The sequence below is a fragment of the Sapajus apella genome, unplaced genomic scaffold (genome assembly GCF_009761245.1).
Source record: "Sapajus apella isolate SASKATOON/1434 unplaced genomic scaffold, GSC_monkey_1.0 scaffold16, whole genome shotgun sequence".
NCBI classification, from domain to species: domain Eukaryota; kingdom Metazoa; phylum Chordata; class Mammalia; order Primates; family Cebidae; genus Sapajus; species Sapajus apella.
The window spans coordinates 16,015,757-16,033,158 of record NW_022436956.1 but is presented as its reverse complement, the minus strand read 5'-3'; the positions used below and the strand labels follow the sequence as shown (position 1 = coordinate 16,033,158).

General features: G+C 53.3%; 1 protein-coding gene across 2 annotated transcripts; it reads left to right on the top strand.

Annotated features, from left to right (window-relative positions):
• The first annotated feature begins 689 nt into the window (after positions 1 to 689).
• ABCG4 (ATP binding cassette subfamily G member 4) lies at positions 690 to 15,957 on the top strand. 2 transcript variants are annotated; one of them, XM_032285230.1, is made up of 15 exons: positions 690 to 2,504; positions 3,173 to 3,422; positions 7,213 to 7,330; positions 7,447 to 7,579; positions 7,710 to 7,760; positions 7,955 to 8,100; positions 9,203 to 9,326; positions 9,438 to 9,552; positions 9,746 to 9,888; positions 10,785 to 10,883; positions 11,106 to 11,274; positions 11,378 to 11,478; positions 13,539 to 13,697; positions 13,850 to 13,968; positions 14,193 to 15,957. In XM_032285230.1, the coding sequence occupies exons 2-15, from the start codon at positions 3,185 to 3,187 to the stop codon at positions 14,416 to 14,418; spliced, it is 1,941 nt and encodes a 646-aa protein (XP_032141121.1). In that variant the 5' UTR covers positions 690 to 2,504; positions 3,173 to 3,184; the 3' UTR covers positions 14,419 to 15,957. The 2 variants fall into 2 exon arrangements, with proteins under 2 accessions (XP_032141121.1, XP_032141122.1); XM_032285231.1 differs by lacking the exon at positions 690 to 2,504 and adding an exon at positions 6,396 to 6,450 and having other exon boundaries at positions 3,343 to 3,422.
• Positions 15,958 to 17,402: the final 1,445 nt, after the last annotated feature.

The window sequence follows — 17,402 nt, the reverse complement described above, 5'->3', positions numbered from 1 at the left end:
AGCCTCCCAAAGTGCCGGGAATACAGGCATGAGCCACTATGCCTGGCCTTAATTTTATTTTTTGAGACAGACTCTTGCTGTGTCACCCAGGCTGCAGTGCAGTAGCATGATCTTGGCTCACTGCAATCTCTGCCTCCTGGGTTCAATTGATTCTCGTGCCTTAGCCTCCAAAGTATTACAGGCATGAGCCACCATGCCTGGCTAATTTTTGTAATATTAGTAGAGATGGGGTCTCGCCATGTTGGCCAGGCTGGTCTCAAACTCCTGACCTCAAGTGATCAACCCGCCTCAGCCTCCCAAAGTGCTGGGATTACAGGCATAAGCCACCATGCCTGGCCTATAGTGTTTTCTTGAGAATAAAAAATCGTAATCTGTCAGCTGCAGTGGTTCATGCCTGTAATCCCAGCACTTTGGGAGGCCAAGGTGGGCAGATCATTTGAGGTCAGGAGTTTGAGACCAGCCTGGCCAATATGGTGAAACCCCATCTCTATAAAAAAATACAAAAATTAGCTGAGTGTGGTGGTGTGTGCCTGCAGTCCCAGCTACTCAGGAGGCTGAGGCAGGAGAATCACTTGACCCTGGGAGGCAGAGGTTGCAGCGAACCAAGACCTTGCCACTGCACTCCAGCGTGGGCGACAGAACAAGACAATATTTCCCGAAAAAAAAAAAAGAGAGAGAGGGAGAGAGAAAGAAAAGAAAAAAGAAAAAAGGGAAAAAAGTTGTATGTCAAAGAGTAAAGCTGGAAGGCATTAAGACATGGAAGTTATCTCAGGAGGATGAAGAGCCTGTCTAGAAAACAGGGGGAGATTGGGAATAAGGTTCTGAGGGGCCCAATCAGCAGGGTGGGCAATAGCAGGGACTTTGAGGTTCAAGCCCTGCTCTGCCACCAACTAGACTTTTTCCCTTGGGCATATTGCTTCACCTCCCTATGCCTCACTTTTTATCTCTAAAGGAGGCTTGTAAAACCTGTCTCATAGGGATAATGTGAAGATTAAATGAGATAATGCCTGGTATAACGTAGTTAATAAATGCAACTGTTGGGGGGATGGGAAGGTCTATATTAGGTGATGGGAGGCTGATTTGGAGAATGGAGGGTCCATCCGGAGAACAGGAGGTTGGCCCTGAGGAATGGTGGTGATGTGGGGCATGGAGTTGGGGAAGATAGGATAGGAAAAACTGGATCCAAACCCCACATAAACCTCACAGTTACAGGGCGGGGGCCTAGAGATATCCTCCAGGGGCTGTCAGCTTTTAGGACTGTGGAGAGGCGGTTGGGAGGGGGGCCAGCAGGGGAGAGGTTTGACTGCTAGTAACTCATCAACTGCTGCAGTAAGGAGAAGCCTCCTCGGTGGCAGCTGCACCAGCAGCCTCAGAGCCTCCCCTCCCTTAGTCTTAGCTGTGTGACAGGTGGGAACTTAAAAGCTCAGGTCACGTGTCTTGGCTAGCTAACTTACCCCTTGAAGACATAGCGGCTGGGACAGGCAGGGGCCAAGAGGAATTGGCTGAGAAAGGCGAGAGCAGGGGAAAGTCCCAAGTGTGTTCGGGGATCTACATTTGAAGGCTTTGGGGGCAAGGGAGAGAATGTGCAGGTGCGTGAGATGCCCGGGGCACTGTCTGCGAGCCCTGTGCATGCCCTGGCACCCAGGTCCCTCCAGGATATGGCATATGCCTGTCTTGAAGGCCTGGATCTGGCTAGGCGACTCTACAGTCGGAGCAGGCTGAGCTCCGGGTTCCAGTTTAACGCTGGAACTGCTGCAAACTCCCTCAAAGCTGCTGCCATTTTCCCTTCTTTACTAGTGCCCTAACTCAGGGAAAGTGTGAATCGGGAGGGGGGGATGTTCCAATGTCCCAAGGCTCATGCTTTTTTGAAAGCCTTTGTACCTAGTTTGGGGATTTCTGGAGGGAAGCCTGCGCTCATGGGCTGGAACTGAGGAAAACTGTTGCAGGGCTGGGATTGTGTGTGAAGAGACTGACACCTTTACAATCCCTTGAGAGAGACGGAATCTGCACCCCACTTCCCCCACCCCAACACCATTGCCTAATCTGTCTTCCAAGGACTTGTCCCCACGGAGTGACTCCAGCTCTCCTTTCCTCACTGCCTCCAAGTTGGCCCTTTGTCGTCCATTCCCAGTCCTGAGTTCACCCCTGCACCTCCTCGGGCCCCCACGTTGCAGGCGCTGCTCTCTCCTTCGCCGTCCTCGCCCCCCGCGGACTGCCAGGAGGCTCGGGCCCTTTAAGAGCGGCGGGACCGGCGAGCAGTAGCTGGGAGGAAAGCGCAGTCGCCCCCCGGGCTCGGAGGACACAGCGTCCGGGACCCGGCTCTGGGAAGCTATTGTGCGCAGCCCAGCGGAGTCAGGGCGCGACCCCAATCGGCCCTCCCCATCCTTGCTATCTCCTCCGACCCAAGGTCCGGCCCTCCTCCGTCGCCTGCCCCGCCCCGGCCCCGCCCCGGCCCGTGCCGCCGGGACCGGGAGCCGGGACGCGGGTGCCGCAGCCCGAGGCAGGTAAGGCGAGCCTTGGCTCTCAGTCCCCGGCCCGTGGCAGCGCTGAGCATCCCGGCCCTGCACCGGCCCGGGGGCGCGTCAAGGTGACTAGGCATGCTGGAGATGGGGCCGGGGCTTGAGCCGCCGTGGGGCGCTTAGTTTTGAGTCTGGGTGGTGCGCCTGGATTTGGGGACAGCCCGGGGCACACGGGCCGGGGGGCGCCGGCGGGAGGGGCCGGTCTGGGGGTCGCGCGGAAGGATGGAGAATGGGACGCAGCTGCAGGCCTGATGTCTCCTCCGCTCTGCCTTCCCCTGGTCCGCCCTGCACTCACCCTGCTACACTGACCTCCTAGCGGGCAGCCTCCGCCGGCTGCCCCTTCTCCCCGCCCCCTATCCCTCCAGTCCCCAGGGGCCGCTGGCCTGCGGGATAAGGAGATTAAAGAAGCCGCGGGGAGGAAGAAGCCAGTGAGAGCTTCCAGGGGACGGGCTGGGGCCAAGCTGGTGCTGGACTGCCTGGGACGGAGCATCGCCGTGCAGGGAGTGGGGGGCGGGGGCAGAGTGCGGGCCTAAGTCTCAGATCTGCCCGGAGAAGCAGGTGGGGAGTGGGGGCGGGGAAGCATTAGAACGCCAGGGAGCTTTGAGCGGGGCTCAGTGATCTGCCCCCAAACTGAGCAGGCCCTCTCCCTGCAGGCCGGCAGCGTGATGGCGGAGAAGGCGCTGGAGGCCGTGGGCTGTGGACTAGGGCCGGGGGCTGTGGCCATGACCGTGACGCTGGAGGACGGAGCGGACCCCCCTGTGCTGACCACGCACCTGAAGAAGGTGGAGAACCACATCACTGAAGCCCAGCGCTTCTCCCACCTACCCAAGCGCTCAGCCGTGGACATCGAGTTCGTGGAGCTGTCCTATTCCGTGCGGGAGGGGCCCTGCTGGCGCAAAAGGGGTAGGGAACAGCCTGGTGGGGAGTCCCTGGGCCCTCTCTGAGTTGCCTCTCCAGCAGCATGAGGCCTGGGTGTTCCATGTTCGGCAAGTCCTGCACCAGTGGGCTCTTTGGAAACACTAAAATCTGGGTCCCAGCCCCTTGCCCACTGTGCACTGTTGGGGTATCAGGATCTACGCTCCCCGGCACCTGTGAGCACGTGGGATACTTGATACATTGGTTATTGAACCTTTTTCTTCTGAAGAGATCCCCTGGCCTCTGGTCCTTGAGTGGTCCTTGATGAGTTTTCCTTCTTTTGTTTATGGAGGATTCCTACCTGTGAGGGCTGGTATGAAAAAGTAGGGGGCTGTGCCTGCAAGGTTGAGCAATACCCTTGGACCTAATATAAAGATGTTCTCATTCCTGTCATCTTATTCCATTCTTACCACAGTGCTCAGAAGCAGGGAGGGTGGCGGTTTGGCAGGATAGATGTCATCTCCATGTTACTAATAAGGAAACTGAGGCCCAGAGAAGTTGAGTAACTTGACCAACGTCACACAGCTAGTAAATGGCAGAGCTGGGACCAGAAGCCTGGCTTCCCAGCTCTCCACACATTGTTCTTTTCCCTCTTTTCCCTGTACAGCATTCCCATCGCCTCCCCTTTCCTGCCCATGAAGACAGGTTGCCCTGAACCCTAACCAGCCCCAGCAGCCCCTACCCTGAGCAGCTTTATCTGACAATAGGGAAGCTCAGGCTGTTTCCCAGAGCCTGGGTGTGGGCCAGGGGTGGGGCTGGGACATTGTTCTCTGAGGTTTAACAAATAGGTTTGGGGTGCTTCAGAGCAGAGCTGGGCATGATCTGTCTCTGCACTCTCCACCCTCACTCCTATGAGTGACCAAAAGGTCACCTGGCCGAGCCAATGGAAACTGAGGCATCTGGGCTTCCTGCCCAGTGCACCCTGTCCCTAAGCAGCCTCTCTCAGTCCTGAGGCCAGCTCTGGGCAAAATGATGAGGCAGTTGTTATTTCCTTAGTCCTCTCATTTCCTCATAATTTTAAGAAGAAACAAAGATTTTTTAAAAAATCCCTCTAGATGGGCCAGCTCTCCAGCTGCTTCCATGTGCCAGCTGCAGACTGATACCCCTCACCTGGCCCTTCCCTCCTTTTGACCTTGCCAGCCCCATTCTGCTCTACTAGCCCTTTTGCCATTCCTTTCATTCCTTGTCCCTTTCTCTGCCCCCTGCCTTCCCCTTGATGACTTCTCTTTTCCATTGGATCCCTCTCCCCTTCTCTAGAGGACAGAAAGCAATTAGGGTTAGACAGAAAGGAAAGAAAGCAAGGGGATGGAGAGAGGGAGCGTTCTGCCTTTCCCAAGTAAGGATTTGTTACCAGTCTCCCCTAATGATATATAGCATTTCTTATTTTTTCAAAACAGCTTCCTTTTAAAAATTATTATTAATAATCTCACTTAATATTCTTAATAACCCTATTAAGTCCTTGGGAGTAGATATTACTATTCTTTTATAGATGAGGAGTCAGAGGCCTTAAAGATAAGTGACTTGACAAAATTGCAAAGAGAGTTACTGACGGCAGCAGAGCTAGAATACCAGTGTCTCTCCAGCCCAAGGGTCTGGCTGGCCTCTTCTGTGCTGAGCAGTTGTGGGACAGAGGGAAACATGGGTTCCTAGTCACTTATAAGCTATGTGACCTTGGGCAGGCTGCTTACCCGCTCTTGGCCTCACTTTTCTCATCTGTAAACAGGGATGATAAGAATACACAGGCTTGTATGAAACTCAGCTGAGACGATATCTGTGAGAGGCAAATGTAAGGTGATTTTTGTGTTAGGCATCAGTGTTCAACCAGCTACTGTAATTAATTGAGAGGAAGGTTCGTTGTTGCCAATTTCTTCTCCTGCAAGAGATCATTTCCTGTGAGTGGCTCTGAAAGGCATATGCTGGAGTGCGCCACTAAATGTCTGATTGATGGAGAGGAGGACTGAGGCAGAGGGCTGGAGCCCATGGCTTCCCTCTCCCAGGAAAGAGCTTGCTGTGTGACCCTGGGTGAGTCACTAGATGTCTCTGGGCCCCAGTTGCCTCACCCGTGTTGTTAGAGAATAGCTGAAGCTTTGCTTCATGGGTTCCATCCAGGCAGTTGCTGTGACCCGGACCTGGCAGTGGGCAGCAGCTGCTACCCCTTCTGACAGGAAGCGTCGAGAGGGACAGCATGGCCCAGAACACAGTCCTGGGTGTCATGAAAGGAGGGATGCCATCCCTTCACTGTCTCCACCAAGGACACTAAGGAGGTGGAGTGGGGAGGGACTTGGGCTCTGTAGGGGTTAGAGGGGGTGGCAGTGAGAAGGTGCTGGTGAGGGATTGGCATCTCCTCACCTATGAGGCAGGTCTGCCAGCATCACAGGCAAGGCCCTCCTCAATGGCTTCATCCTTCCCCTCTACTTCCACATCTCACCAGGTCACTCCATGTAGGCTCTGTCCTCTGTTCCTTGGATTGTGAGTGTATATACACATAATTTTACATTGCAGAGCCTGGAGGTCCTCTGCTTTCCCTTTGCCTTTTGGAATCCTGCTCGTCCTTCAAGACTTAGCTCAAATGCCACCTCTTCCAAGAGGCCAGCCTTGATTTTCCCCTTGCCCCCTGGCCTACATCAATTCCATTTTTTTTTTGCATTCTCACAGCATATTTTTTTGTACTTCTGTTATAACCCTAATTTTACTTTTCTTCATTTTTTGTTTGTCTGTCTTATTTAGACTATGACCTTCTCGGATACAAAAACTGTCTTCCTCAATTTTTGTCCAGTGTTTGGTACAGAGCTTGGTATATAGTAGATATCAATAAGCATTTGTCAAGTGGAATTAACAGTAAAATGTCACTGTTTAATGCATTCTATGTGCCAAGCACTGTGTCACATGTTTTACATATATTATCTCATTGAATCTTTACAACAACCCTATGAGATAGGTACTATCATCCTCATTTTACAGATGAGGGACCTGGAGCTCAGAGAGGTTAAGCAACTTGCCTGAGGTCACACAACTGGTAAGTGTGGAGCCAGAATTTGAACCCAGATCCACCTGACTCCAAACCATGCTCTAAATGCATATGCTGCCTTCCAATGATTGAATGAAAGGTGAGATTTTACTGGGCCATGTTAGGGGCTAGAGACACAAGCCTGGTGGGCAGAGAGAGCACAAAGAAGAAGGCTTTTTCTGAATGAGGGAGAATTCACACTCATGAAACAGACACTTACTGAACGTCTATTACAGGCCAGACAGTCTGTTGAGATTACCACGATGAGTGAGACACTGCCCCCAAGGAGCTCACTGACTAAGAGGCTGGGAGAGCGGGGCAAGTGACAGGCACATCAAGTAACAAACCTGCTGGCATAGGAGAGGTGCTATGGAAACACAGGGGATTGGCAGCCAACTCGAGATGTAGTGGTGGGAAAGTTTTCCTGGAGGGGGTGTGGCAGCGGCCGCTATGATCACAGAAGAGGACTAGGGTCTTCTATAGCTTTGATCCCCTCTCCACGCCCATCCATGAGACTTGTGGATTTTCCCACAATCTTCAGAAGAGGACTGTTGCCTCTGATACTTTGATATTAGTTGTGGTCGTTTGTAGGGGGACGGGATGAGAGGGACAGGTTACTGCCAGGGCTATGAGGGTTGTTCCTCCATCCTAACCCAGTCACACTGAGTAGGGACTACCTATTTCACTAATAGCCATGGCTGCTCCTAAGAGTTATGGCGGTACCTCTGTTCACCGCAGCCTGACCAAAAACCCCTCCCTCCTTCACTGCAGGTTATAAGACCCTTCTCAAGTGCCTCTCAGGTAAATTCTGCCGCCGGGAGCTGATTGGCATCATGGGCCCCTCAGGGGCTGGCAAGTCCACGTTCATGAACATCTTGGCAGGATACAGGTAAGGATGAGACTGGGGTTGAGTGGGGGCAGGACTCAGGAAGAAGTATCCCTTGGGGAACACAGAAGGTATTCTGAAGTGACATTGACCTCCATCCTCAACCCACATCCCTGCAGGGAGTGTGGAATGAAGGGGCAGATCCTGGTTAATGGGAGGCTGCGGGAGCTGAGGACCTTCCGCAAGATGTCCTGCTACATCATGCAAGATGACATGCTGCTGCCGCACCTCACAGTGTTGGAAGCCATGATGGTGAGGGCTGGATAGTCACCCCTCCTCCCAGCAACCCTCTGTCTGCTGTCCCCACCTTCCCCATTGGCAGAGAGGTCAAGGCAGAGCTCCCTCCCACACACACCTTTCTCGCCTACTCTCTGGGCCCCAGGTCTCTGCTAACCTGAAGCTGAGCGAGAAGCAGGAGGTGAAGAAGGAGCTGGTGAGTGGAGAAGGGAGGCAATGGGACAACTGCCTTTTGTGGTGCTGCTGAGCTCGACGTCCCGAGCTGGGAGTGGGAGAGTGGTGGCCTAGGCCAGAGCAGTGAACTTAAGGGAGATGTTTTTCGAAGCTGGGGCGCTGCCTGGGGGAAGCAGAGACTTCGAAGCTGATCTGGGGTGGGTGGGGTGGGGCCAGGTGACAGAGATCCTGACGGCACTGGGCCTGATGTCCTGCTCCCACACGAGGACAGCCCTGCTCTCCGGTGGGCAGAGGAAGCGCCTGGCCATCGCCCTGGAGCTGGTCAACAACCCGCCTGTCATGTTCTTTGATGAGCCCACCAGGTAGTTCCCTCCACCCTTTTCCATCAGGATACCCCTCTCCCCTGGGCCCTGAGCCAGGGCTGGAGGCTGCGTCTAATCCATGAGCCAGAGCCTCTGTTTGCAGCCTCCTGGGGCCAAGATAAGGGCTTCTTCCTCATCTCCTTCCTTGCCAATCCTGTTGCTGTGAGCACCCCCATCCTTCACCTGGGCAGAGATCTAAATGTCCTCCTTGATTGACACCTCCCTCTCCTGTCACCCTCAGCCATCTGTCACCAAGTCCTGTTGATTCTGCCTCCTTTTGATATCTCTCAGATTTACCCTGCCCCATCCTTAATGTTGATGTTAAGTTCAGGACATCAAGAGATTCTTATCTCCTCATCTCCATTGTCTCCCAGCCAATCCTTCCTCCAAACTGCAGCCAAAGTGAACTTTCTAAAGACAAGTCTGCAGTGCTTACTCCCCTCCTTAAAAAAATGCGGTGTTTCCCACTTGGCCTCAAAATAAAGTCAGGTGACTTACAAGGGCCTTGTCTGAACCTACTTCTCCAGCCTCATGTCATGTACTTTATGCTCTAATAATACTGAGTTGCTTATAATTCCCTGGTCAAGCCATGTGTTTCATGCCTCTAAGCTTTGCCCATGCTGTGTCTTCTGCTGGAATGCCCTTCGCCACTGTGCCTCCCCTCTCCCCTTCACCTGCTTAGCTCTTACTCCTGGGCTCACTCAGGAACCTTCACTGATTACCCTCCAACACCTGCTACTGCTGAGCTGAATCCGCCCCCTCTTTCACCCAGGGTTGCTACAGCACTTTCCACATTACCCAAAATCAGCCATGTGCTTGTCTTTCTCTCCCTCCAGACCAGAGTCTGTGTTTTATTTATGCATCATTGTAATCCCAGTGCCTGGCATACAACAGGTGCTCAATATATGCTTATTAAACTGAACGGTGCTTTGGGCTTCTGGGTATACCTCCAAGTGCCTGAACCATAAAGGATACAGATGTGGCCAGAGTACCCTCTTCCTGCCAGCTTCATCCCCTTCACAGCAGCTGCCCCACCCCAGACACTGCCTTCTTTTGGCCTCACCCACCTCACATGGCCCCCTGGTGGCCTCTCTCTGGACAGCGGTCTGGACAGTGCCTCTTGTTTTCAAGTGGTGTCCCTTATGAAGTCCCTGGCACAGGGGGGCCGTACCATCATCTGCACCATCCACCAGCCCAGTGCCAAGCTCTTTGAGATGTTTGACAAGGTGAGTGTCTCCAGGCATCAGGGAGGATTGGCCTGAGATGGAGGGATGGAAGGGGGTCAGTAGGGGTGCCTGGCCTGCTGTTCCCTCCTTACCCTTCTCTTTCTGCTGTAGCTCTACATCCTGAGCCAAGGTCAGTGCATCTTCAAAGGCATGGTCACAAACCTGATCCCCTATCTAAAGGGACTCGGCTTGCACTGCCCCACCTACCACAACCCGGCTGACTTCAGTGAGTGGGGGTCTGTTGGTAGGAGCTGGGAAACAGCAGTGGGCCAAACCTGGGGGCTCTGGTCCTGCACTCAGGCCTTGTAGGGGCAGAGATCTCACCACCGCCTGCCTTCCCCACACACCCAAGGCAGGACTGACTTGCCCTTGGGAAGTGAGGATGAATCTTAAGTGTGCTCTCTGCTCTGTGTCCCCAGTTATTGAGGTGGCCTCTGGCGAGTATGGAGATCTGAACCCCATGCTGTTCAGGGCTGTGCAGAATGGGCTGTGCACTATGGCTGAGAAGAAGAGCAGCCCTGAGAAGAATGAGGTCCCTGCCCCCTGCCCCCCTTGCCCTCCAGTAAGTAGGGGTGGAGAGGGCAGAGAGGGAGTAACTGCGGAGGGGAGACCATGAGCAATGACCCTGCCAAAAAGGCTGTTCCCCAGAAGTATCGCAACCATTGGGTACTAGGAAGCACCTAGGACTTGGAATTGACCTACTAGGAACAGCACTGTGTCCTTAGGCACTTACTTTACCTCCTTGAGCTCCAGTTTCCTCATTCATTTATTCATTCAGCAAATTCTTATTGAGCGTCTACAGTGTGCTGTCCTTGGTCCTGGCACAGTGCCCATCTGGTAAGCAAGACCAACATGGTCTCCAGCCTGGTGGCCAGTGTGGCTTACTCTTCTCCCCAACTTAGAGATGATGATACTTACCTCACAGGGTGATTGGGAGGACTAATTAGATAATCACATAAAGCTCTTAGCACTGTAGCTGGTATAGCAGGCCTCTGTCCAGTACTAGTTCTCTTCCTTAAATGCAACACTATAACCCCTGAAAACCAGATGGGTTCGTTTTTGTTGTTATTGCTGTCATTATCATCATTATTAAGTAATATCACTGTGAAATTGGTGGCATAAAGGAATTACACCCTTAGGGTTGATGTGTTTTGATGGATTAAAGAAGTAACTAATCTATTACCAGCCACCATGGGTGTCCATTACTTTCTTTCTATCTCCTCCCTCCCAAGTGTTTGCCCCCTCTTTGTGTCTGAATCTCGCTCTGATTCACACCCCTAAGCCTAGCTTTCAGGTATAGAACTCAATGGTGGAAGATTCTCTGTAGACTTGGAGGACCCCTGCCCTGGGGAAGGGCTCTGAGGTTTTTCATTCACTGAGCTGGGTGTTCTATTGGTGAATGGGGTAGGTGTTCTGTGGGTGAACTCACCTGATCCCAATCCAATTTCTTCTTCACAGGAAGTGGATCCCATTGAAAGCCACACCTTTGCCACCAGCACCCTCACACAGTTCTGCATCCTCTTCAAGAGGACCTTCCTGTCCATCCTCAGGGACACGGTGAGGCATCAGGCTAGGGGAGAGGAGGCTGGCACAAGCCTGACCTTTTGGACTGTAGGATCCCAGCAGTTGCGATGGGAATGGGAACCCTCCCTCACAGCCCCACAATGCACCTGTGGGTCTCTGTGCCTGTGAGGGCGGCTCCGAATTCCTACCCTGCTCTGTAGCTTGCCTATCCCTGGCCTATGACACATGCCTCTCCTGGTGATGACCCCTCCCAAGGTCCTGACTCACCTACGGTTCATGTCCCACGTGGTGATCGGCGTGCTCATCGGCCTCCTCTACCTGCATATCGGCGATGATGCCAGCAAGGTCTTCAACAACACCGGCTGCCTCTTCTTCTCCATGCTGTTCCTCATGTTCGCTGCCCTCATGCCAACTGTGCTCACCTGTGAGCTAAGCTGCCCTGGGCATGGGGCAAGGGCGTGGGTGCTGGGGCTCAGGGCAGGGGCCAGGGTGTCAGCTGGCTGTGCCTAAGCAGCCTGTGTCCTCAGTTCCCTTAGAGATGGCGGTCTTCCTGAGGGAGCACCTCAACTACTGGTACAGCCTCAAAGCGTATTACCTGGCCAAGACCATGGCTGACGTGCCCTTTCAGGTGGGCCTCTTCCTCCCACCTGCCCACTGCCTCCATCTGGTCTTGCTCCTTCCATCCTTGCTTTCTTGCCTCCCTCAAACTTGTCACTTTCCTTCTTCTGCTGTTCTACTCCCTTAGCAAATAGATGGTGAGTTCCTGTCATAGCCCAGGCCCTGTACCAGGCCCTAGCGATATAGCAGTGAACTAGACTAATGTAGTCTTGACCACGTGGACTTTATGTTTTAGTAGAAACAACTGACAACAATAGAAAATGATGAAAATAACCTTATAGCGCTGGGCGTGGTGGCTCACGCCTGTAATCCCAACACTTTGAGGCTGGAGGCTCACTTGAGCTCAGGAATTTGAGACCAGACTGGGCAACATGGCAAAATCCCGTCTCTACTAAAAATACAAAAATTAGCCAAGCATGGTGTCGTGTGTACCTGTAGTCCCAGCTACTGGGGGCAGCGGGGGTTGGGAGGGTGTTGAGGTGGAGGACCGCTTGTCTCAGGATTGAGCCCAGGAGGCTGAGGTTGCAGTAAACCACCAGATTGCACCACTGCACTCCAGCCTGGATGACTTAGTAAGAGACCATATCTCAAAAAAAAAAAAAAAAGAAAAAAGAAAAGAAAAAGAAAAAAAGAAAAGAACACTACAAATGACTCTGTAGCTCTTTTTTTTTTTTTTTTTTTTTTGAGACAGAGTTTTGCTCTGTTGCCCAGGCTGGAGTGAGTGGCACGATCCTGGCTCACTGCAACCTCTGCCTCCCGGTTTAAGCAATTCCCTGTCTCGGCCTCCTGAGTACCTGAGATTACAGGTACGCACCACCATGCCCGGCATATTTTTGTATTTTTGGTAGAGACAGGGTTTCACCATCTTGGCCAGGCTCGTCTTGAACTCCTAACCTCATGATCCACCTGCCTCAGCCTCCCAAAGTGCTGGTATTACATGCGTGAGCCACCACGCCCAGTTGACTCTGTAGCTCTTATTACAGGTGATAGGGAATGGCGTGCTGTCTGGCTGTTACTACGACTTGCTACCTGCAAGATCTTGGGCAAATCACTCTCTTTTCTAAAGTGTCCCCATCTATAAAGTCTCAGGATTGTTTGTGAGAATTTTGGTTTTTCTTTGAGACAGAGTTTCGCTCTGTCTCCCAGGCTGGAGTGCAATGGCACCATCTCGGCTCACTGCAACCTCCACCTCCTGGGTTCAAGTAATTCTCATGTCTCAGCCTCCCGAGTAGCTGGAATTACAGGTGCTTACCACCACGCCGGGCTAATTTTTGTATTTTTAGTAGAGACGGGGTTTCACCATGTTGGCCAGGCCTGACCCCAGGTGATCGGCCCACCTTGGCTTCCCAGGGTGCTGGGATTACAAGTGTGAGCCACTGTACCTGTTTGTGAGAATTTAATGAGTTAATGTATATCAAGTACTTAGAATAGTGCTTGGCACACAGCAAGTGCCTAATAAATGTTAGCTGGTTGTTGTTACTGCCAATACCACCCTGTTCCAGGCATCAGGGCCACCAGTAATCCATAGGGCCAGCTGTGCAAATTAGAAAAAGGTGCCCCTTCCTTAGGGTGGACGCCGTGACAGGATGCTTGGCTTAATGAGATGAGCACAAGCTGGACCTTGGCCTTCGGTTGGCTCTTGGTTGGGTGCCCTTGAGCAGGGAATGACTGTACTTAGTAAGCTCAGTCCCTGCCCTCTAGGAGTTAGTAGCTCATAGGGAAACAAAACAGCTCTCCTACGGAGAGTTAATTAATTAACAATATAAGGAATAAGCTGGTCCATGTGGGAAGGACTTTAGGTGCTCAGGGAAGGGAAGAGTCGCTGTTCCTGAACCAGCTAGGGTGGACCCAACAGAAGATATGAGACAAGATGAATGAGAGTCATATGGCCAGGGAGGAAGGGGGCATGTGTCATTCCGGGGTGACAGCTTGAACAAGAGTGTGGCAGCAGGATGGGCATGTGCACCCTGGGAATAGGTATTCTAGAGGCCCAGGCTCGGGTGGAGTGGAGGTCTTGGCTGCTCCCCCCCTGGCTTGAAGTCCACTGCCCAGCCCGTTCCCGCTCCCCAGGTGGTGTGTCCGGTGGTGTACTGCAGCATTGTGTACTGGATGACGGGCCAGCCCGCTGAGACCAGCCGCTTCCTGCTCTTCTCAGCCCTGGCGACTGCCACCGCCTTGGTGGCTCAATCTTTGGGGCTGCTGATCGGAGCTGCTTCCAACTCCCTACAGGTGGGAGGGCTGGCAGTTGGGGATTCCCAAGGTGGGATGAGGTCTCGTGGGAGGAAGCAGGGCCTGGTACAAGGGGTAGGGTGGGCCTCTGGGAAACCTGGGCTTGTTCTGGTCACCCCTATGATGGCCTGGCCCCCTACACTCCCCTCTAGGTGGCCACCTTTGTGGGCCCAGTTACCGCCATTCCTGTCCTCTTGTTCTCCGGCTTCTTTGTCAGCTTCAAGACCATCCCCACTTACCTGCAATGGAGCTCCTATCTCTCCTACGTCAGGTCAGTACCCCTGCCCTACCCATCGGCTTCTGATCCTCCCTGCAGGAGGCCATGCCCAGGGCTTCCTGGGTTGTGCCAAGTCTGCTGCCTGCCCCATTATCCTTTGGGCAGGGGCACCCTGGCTGCACCCCAGTGATGACAGCATTGCAGCTGGGCTCTGGCAGTTTTCTCAGGGAGCAGGGACCCTGTGTGCTGTGTCCTATCTGACACCCCTGCCTGCCTAGGTATGGCTTTGAGGGTGTGATCCTGACCATCTATGGCATGGAGCGAGGAGACCTGACTTGTTTAGAGGAACGCTGCCCATTCCGAGAGCCACAGAGCATCCTCCGAGCGCTGGATGTGGAGGATGCCAAGCTCTACATGGACTTCCTGGTCTTGGGCATCTTCTTCTTAGCCCTGCGTCTGCTAGCATACCTTGTGCTCCGTTACCGTGTCAAGTCAGAGAGATAGAGGCGTGCCCCAGCCCCCGCAGCAGGACGCCCCCAGCCCCAGCCCTTTGGGACTGTTTTAACCTTATAGACTTGGGCACTGGTTGCTGGAGGGGCTGCCCTCCCCTCCCTTGGCTCCTTCCCAGGCTGGCTGTTGGACTGTGCTGTCAGCCTGGGCCCTGGGAGTAGGGGGCTCCAGCCTTCCCCACCATGTCCAGGAGCCTTCCCATGTTGCTGCGGTTTGTAGCTTCCTCCCTACTCTCTCTAGCACCTGCATGCAAAGACCACTGGGAGGCTCCTCCCTCCTTCCTGCCCGTGGCACCCTCTTTTGCTGTCTGCCTGGGAGCCCCAGGCTCTCCAGGCCCCCACTTACAACTGACCAAAGTGGCCCCCTCTGGGGGGCCCCACCACACAAGTGTTTGTAAACTGGGCTGCTATAAGTTTGGAGTTCCAGGGCTGGGCCCTGGTGGGGTCCCCGGAAGTCCCATTATGGACGATGCAATGGAGCAGGGAAGGACTCTGGAAGTCTCTTCCTCCTCCTCCCCTTCTCCCTAGTCTACCCCTAGATCCTGGCTGACTTGGACAATCTGCCAGGACAGAAGCTGGGTTTTCTGTCTCGGTCACCACTCACAATCCTGGGGATTGGAGAGGCCTGGGGCTGTGGGATGCCCCGTCCCTATCCCCATCACCTTTGGTGGGGGTAGGGCCTGCTGGCACCTGTGCAATAATGTCTGTGTTTTCTCTCCCATATGCCACTGGAACTGGCAGAATGTACTTTATTCTGGGGGGTGAGTGGGGAAAGACCCAACCCTCCTTTCTCGCTGCCCCTGACACAGGCATGGTCTTGTGATGCTCCCTCCCTCTCTGGAGTGGCAGGCACATACATATGAACAGGCAATCTCAGCCCTACACACTTGCCATCCCCTACAATGCAGAGGAAGAGTGATGCTGGCATGCTGGTGGTGGCAGGTGCTGGGGGGAGGACAGTGCCAACCTCCTCCTGGGGATCCCTTGTTGGAGACTGTAAGGATAAGGCTGGTGCTGCCCAGGGTGTCTCTAGAATCTGGAGGTGTCTACCCCCCAGTCTTCCCTCCTCCCAAGCCAGGGGTGGCACAGGGCACTAGATCCCTGGAGTTCAGGACCCAACACAAGCACAAGCAAGGGCATAAGTTGGCCTTGGCCACTGCCACCCCATGGTCCTCCTTTTGTGCTTCATGCTGATGTCTTCACCCTCTACCCCTTCTCCAGCCACTGCTGCTCATTCAAACTTCTGTCCATGTCCCTCCACTGTTCCTATCAGCAGGTGGCCCCTGGGCATCAGAACAGCCTGCCCTGGGCACCAGGTGGCAGACACACTCAGAGCATGTCTGGCTTTCCTGATGGGCCCAGGCTCATTCTGCTTCTGATTTCCCCTCCCCTAGGGTTCATTTTCCCCCTAATTCCTGTACACATTCCTGTCTACCTCCTCTCACTCTGCCACAGATTCTTCCCATCACACAGAGATGCCAGTTGTATTTGCGGGATTTCACCCATTATTAATAAAACCTATATTTATACAGTATGCAATGTGTAAATGTGTGTGGATCTGCCACCTGGTACTGTGGGCCTTGAGGGGGTCTTCAAAGCATTTGGCAAGATGTCTGTCTGTAGGGAGTCTGTGGCAGGGGATGGTAGGTCCTAGGCATGTCAAGCTAGTGAACGTGTAGCTTAAGAAATATTTGTGTCATGCTTTCCATCTCACAGAGGCTTCACATTCATTACCTCAAGGGAGTCCTATGCTGACCCTGCACCATCCTTCATGACAACTCATTTTGCAGATGAGAGAACTGAGACTTGGGTCAAGTAACCTACCCAAGGGCCCTCAACTCATGGAAGAGGAGCCAGGCCTGGAGACCAGGTCTTCTGCCTCCAGAGTCCTCGTTCTTGGCACTGATCAATGACACTTGTTCATGGTGGATCCACATGCTTTTGGAGAGCTGTGTGTCTGTTGCATAGGTGTGTTCTTGCCCAAATGATGCCAGCCTCTGTCTTCAGGGCTCACTGAGTCCCGGCTGTGCCTGCAGGGGTGGGGTGTGTTAATGGTTATGGAAGACAGTGAGAAGCAGGAAAGACCCTAGAGCCCCATCCCGAGGATGGGAGTGGTGGGGACCTCACTGGGCTTACTCTGCCTTTCCCCTTTGTTTCTTCTCTTCTTTCCACCCGGCCACCCTTACTGGGGCTGAACTGTCAGCCAGGACTACAAATGGGTTTGGTGACTGGGGGTTTGGAGCAGGCAAGTGTCTAGAAGTTCTTGAGGGCTGGGGGCAGGACAACCCAAGAAGCAGCACACTGCTTCTCCCCCTTCTGTCCTGGGCCTGAGGCTTGGGAACTGAAGGGAATTACTGACATCAGCCTGCCAGCTGCCTGGAACACCTAGTTGTGCCACATGTAGACTTAAGTGACCCACACTAAACTAGGGTCCAATTTATGAGTGGTAGGGTGCTCAAGTGGAGATAAATGACTTTTTTTTTTTCTTATGGAGGTTTGTAATTGGAATGGGAAGCATGAAGAAGTCTGAGTCCTAGAATTCTGGAATTCTAGTTAGATTTAGAGGACATTCTGGATGCACCTTCTCCCTGGAGTGATGCCAAGAGATGGCTTTTGACAAATCAAAGGGCATGAAATCTCACCATTAAAGAATCTTTCTTAAGATCCTTATTTTACTCTCTTTTTCTTTTTTATTTAAAGACAGGGTCTCACTCTGTCACCCAGGCCGTAGTGCAGTAACGTGGGGCAGGAGAAGCGCTTGAACCTGGGAGGCAGAGGTTGCAGTGAGCCGAGATCATGCCACTGCACATTCCAGCCTTGGCTACAGAGCAAGACTTCGTCTCAAAAAAAAAAATTATAGCACGAGGCTGGGCGTGGTTGCTAACACCTGTATCCCAGCATTTTGGGAGGCTGAGGCAGGAGGGTCACTTGAGCCCAGGAGTTTGAGACCAGCTTGGGCAATGTAATGAAATTATGATG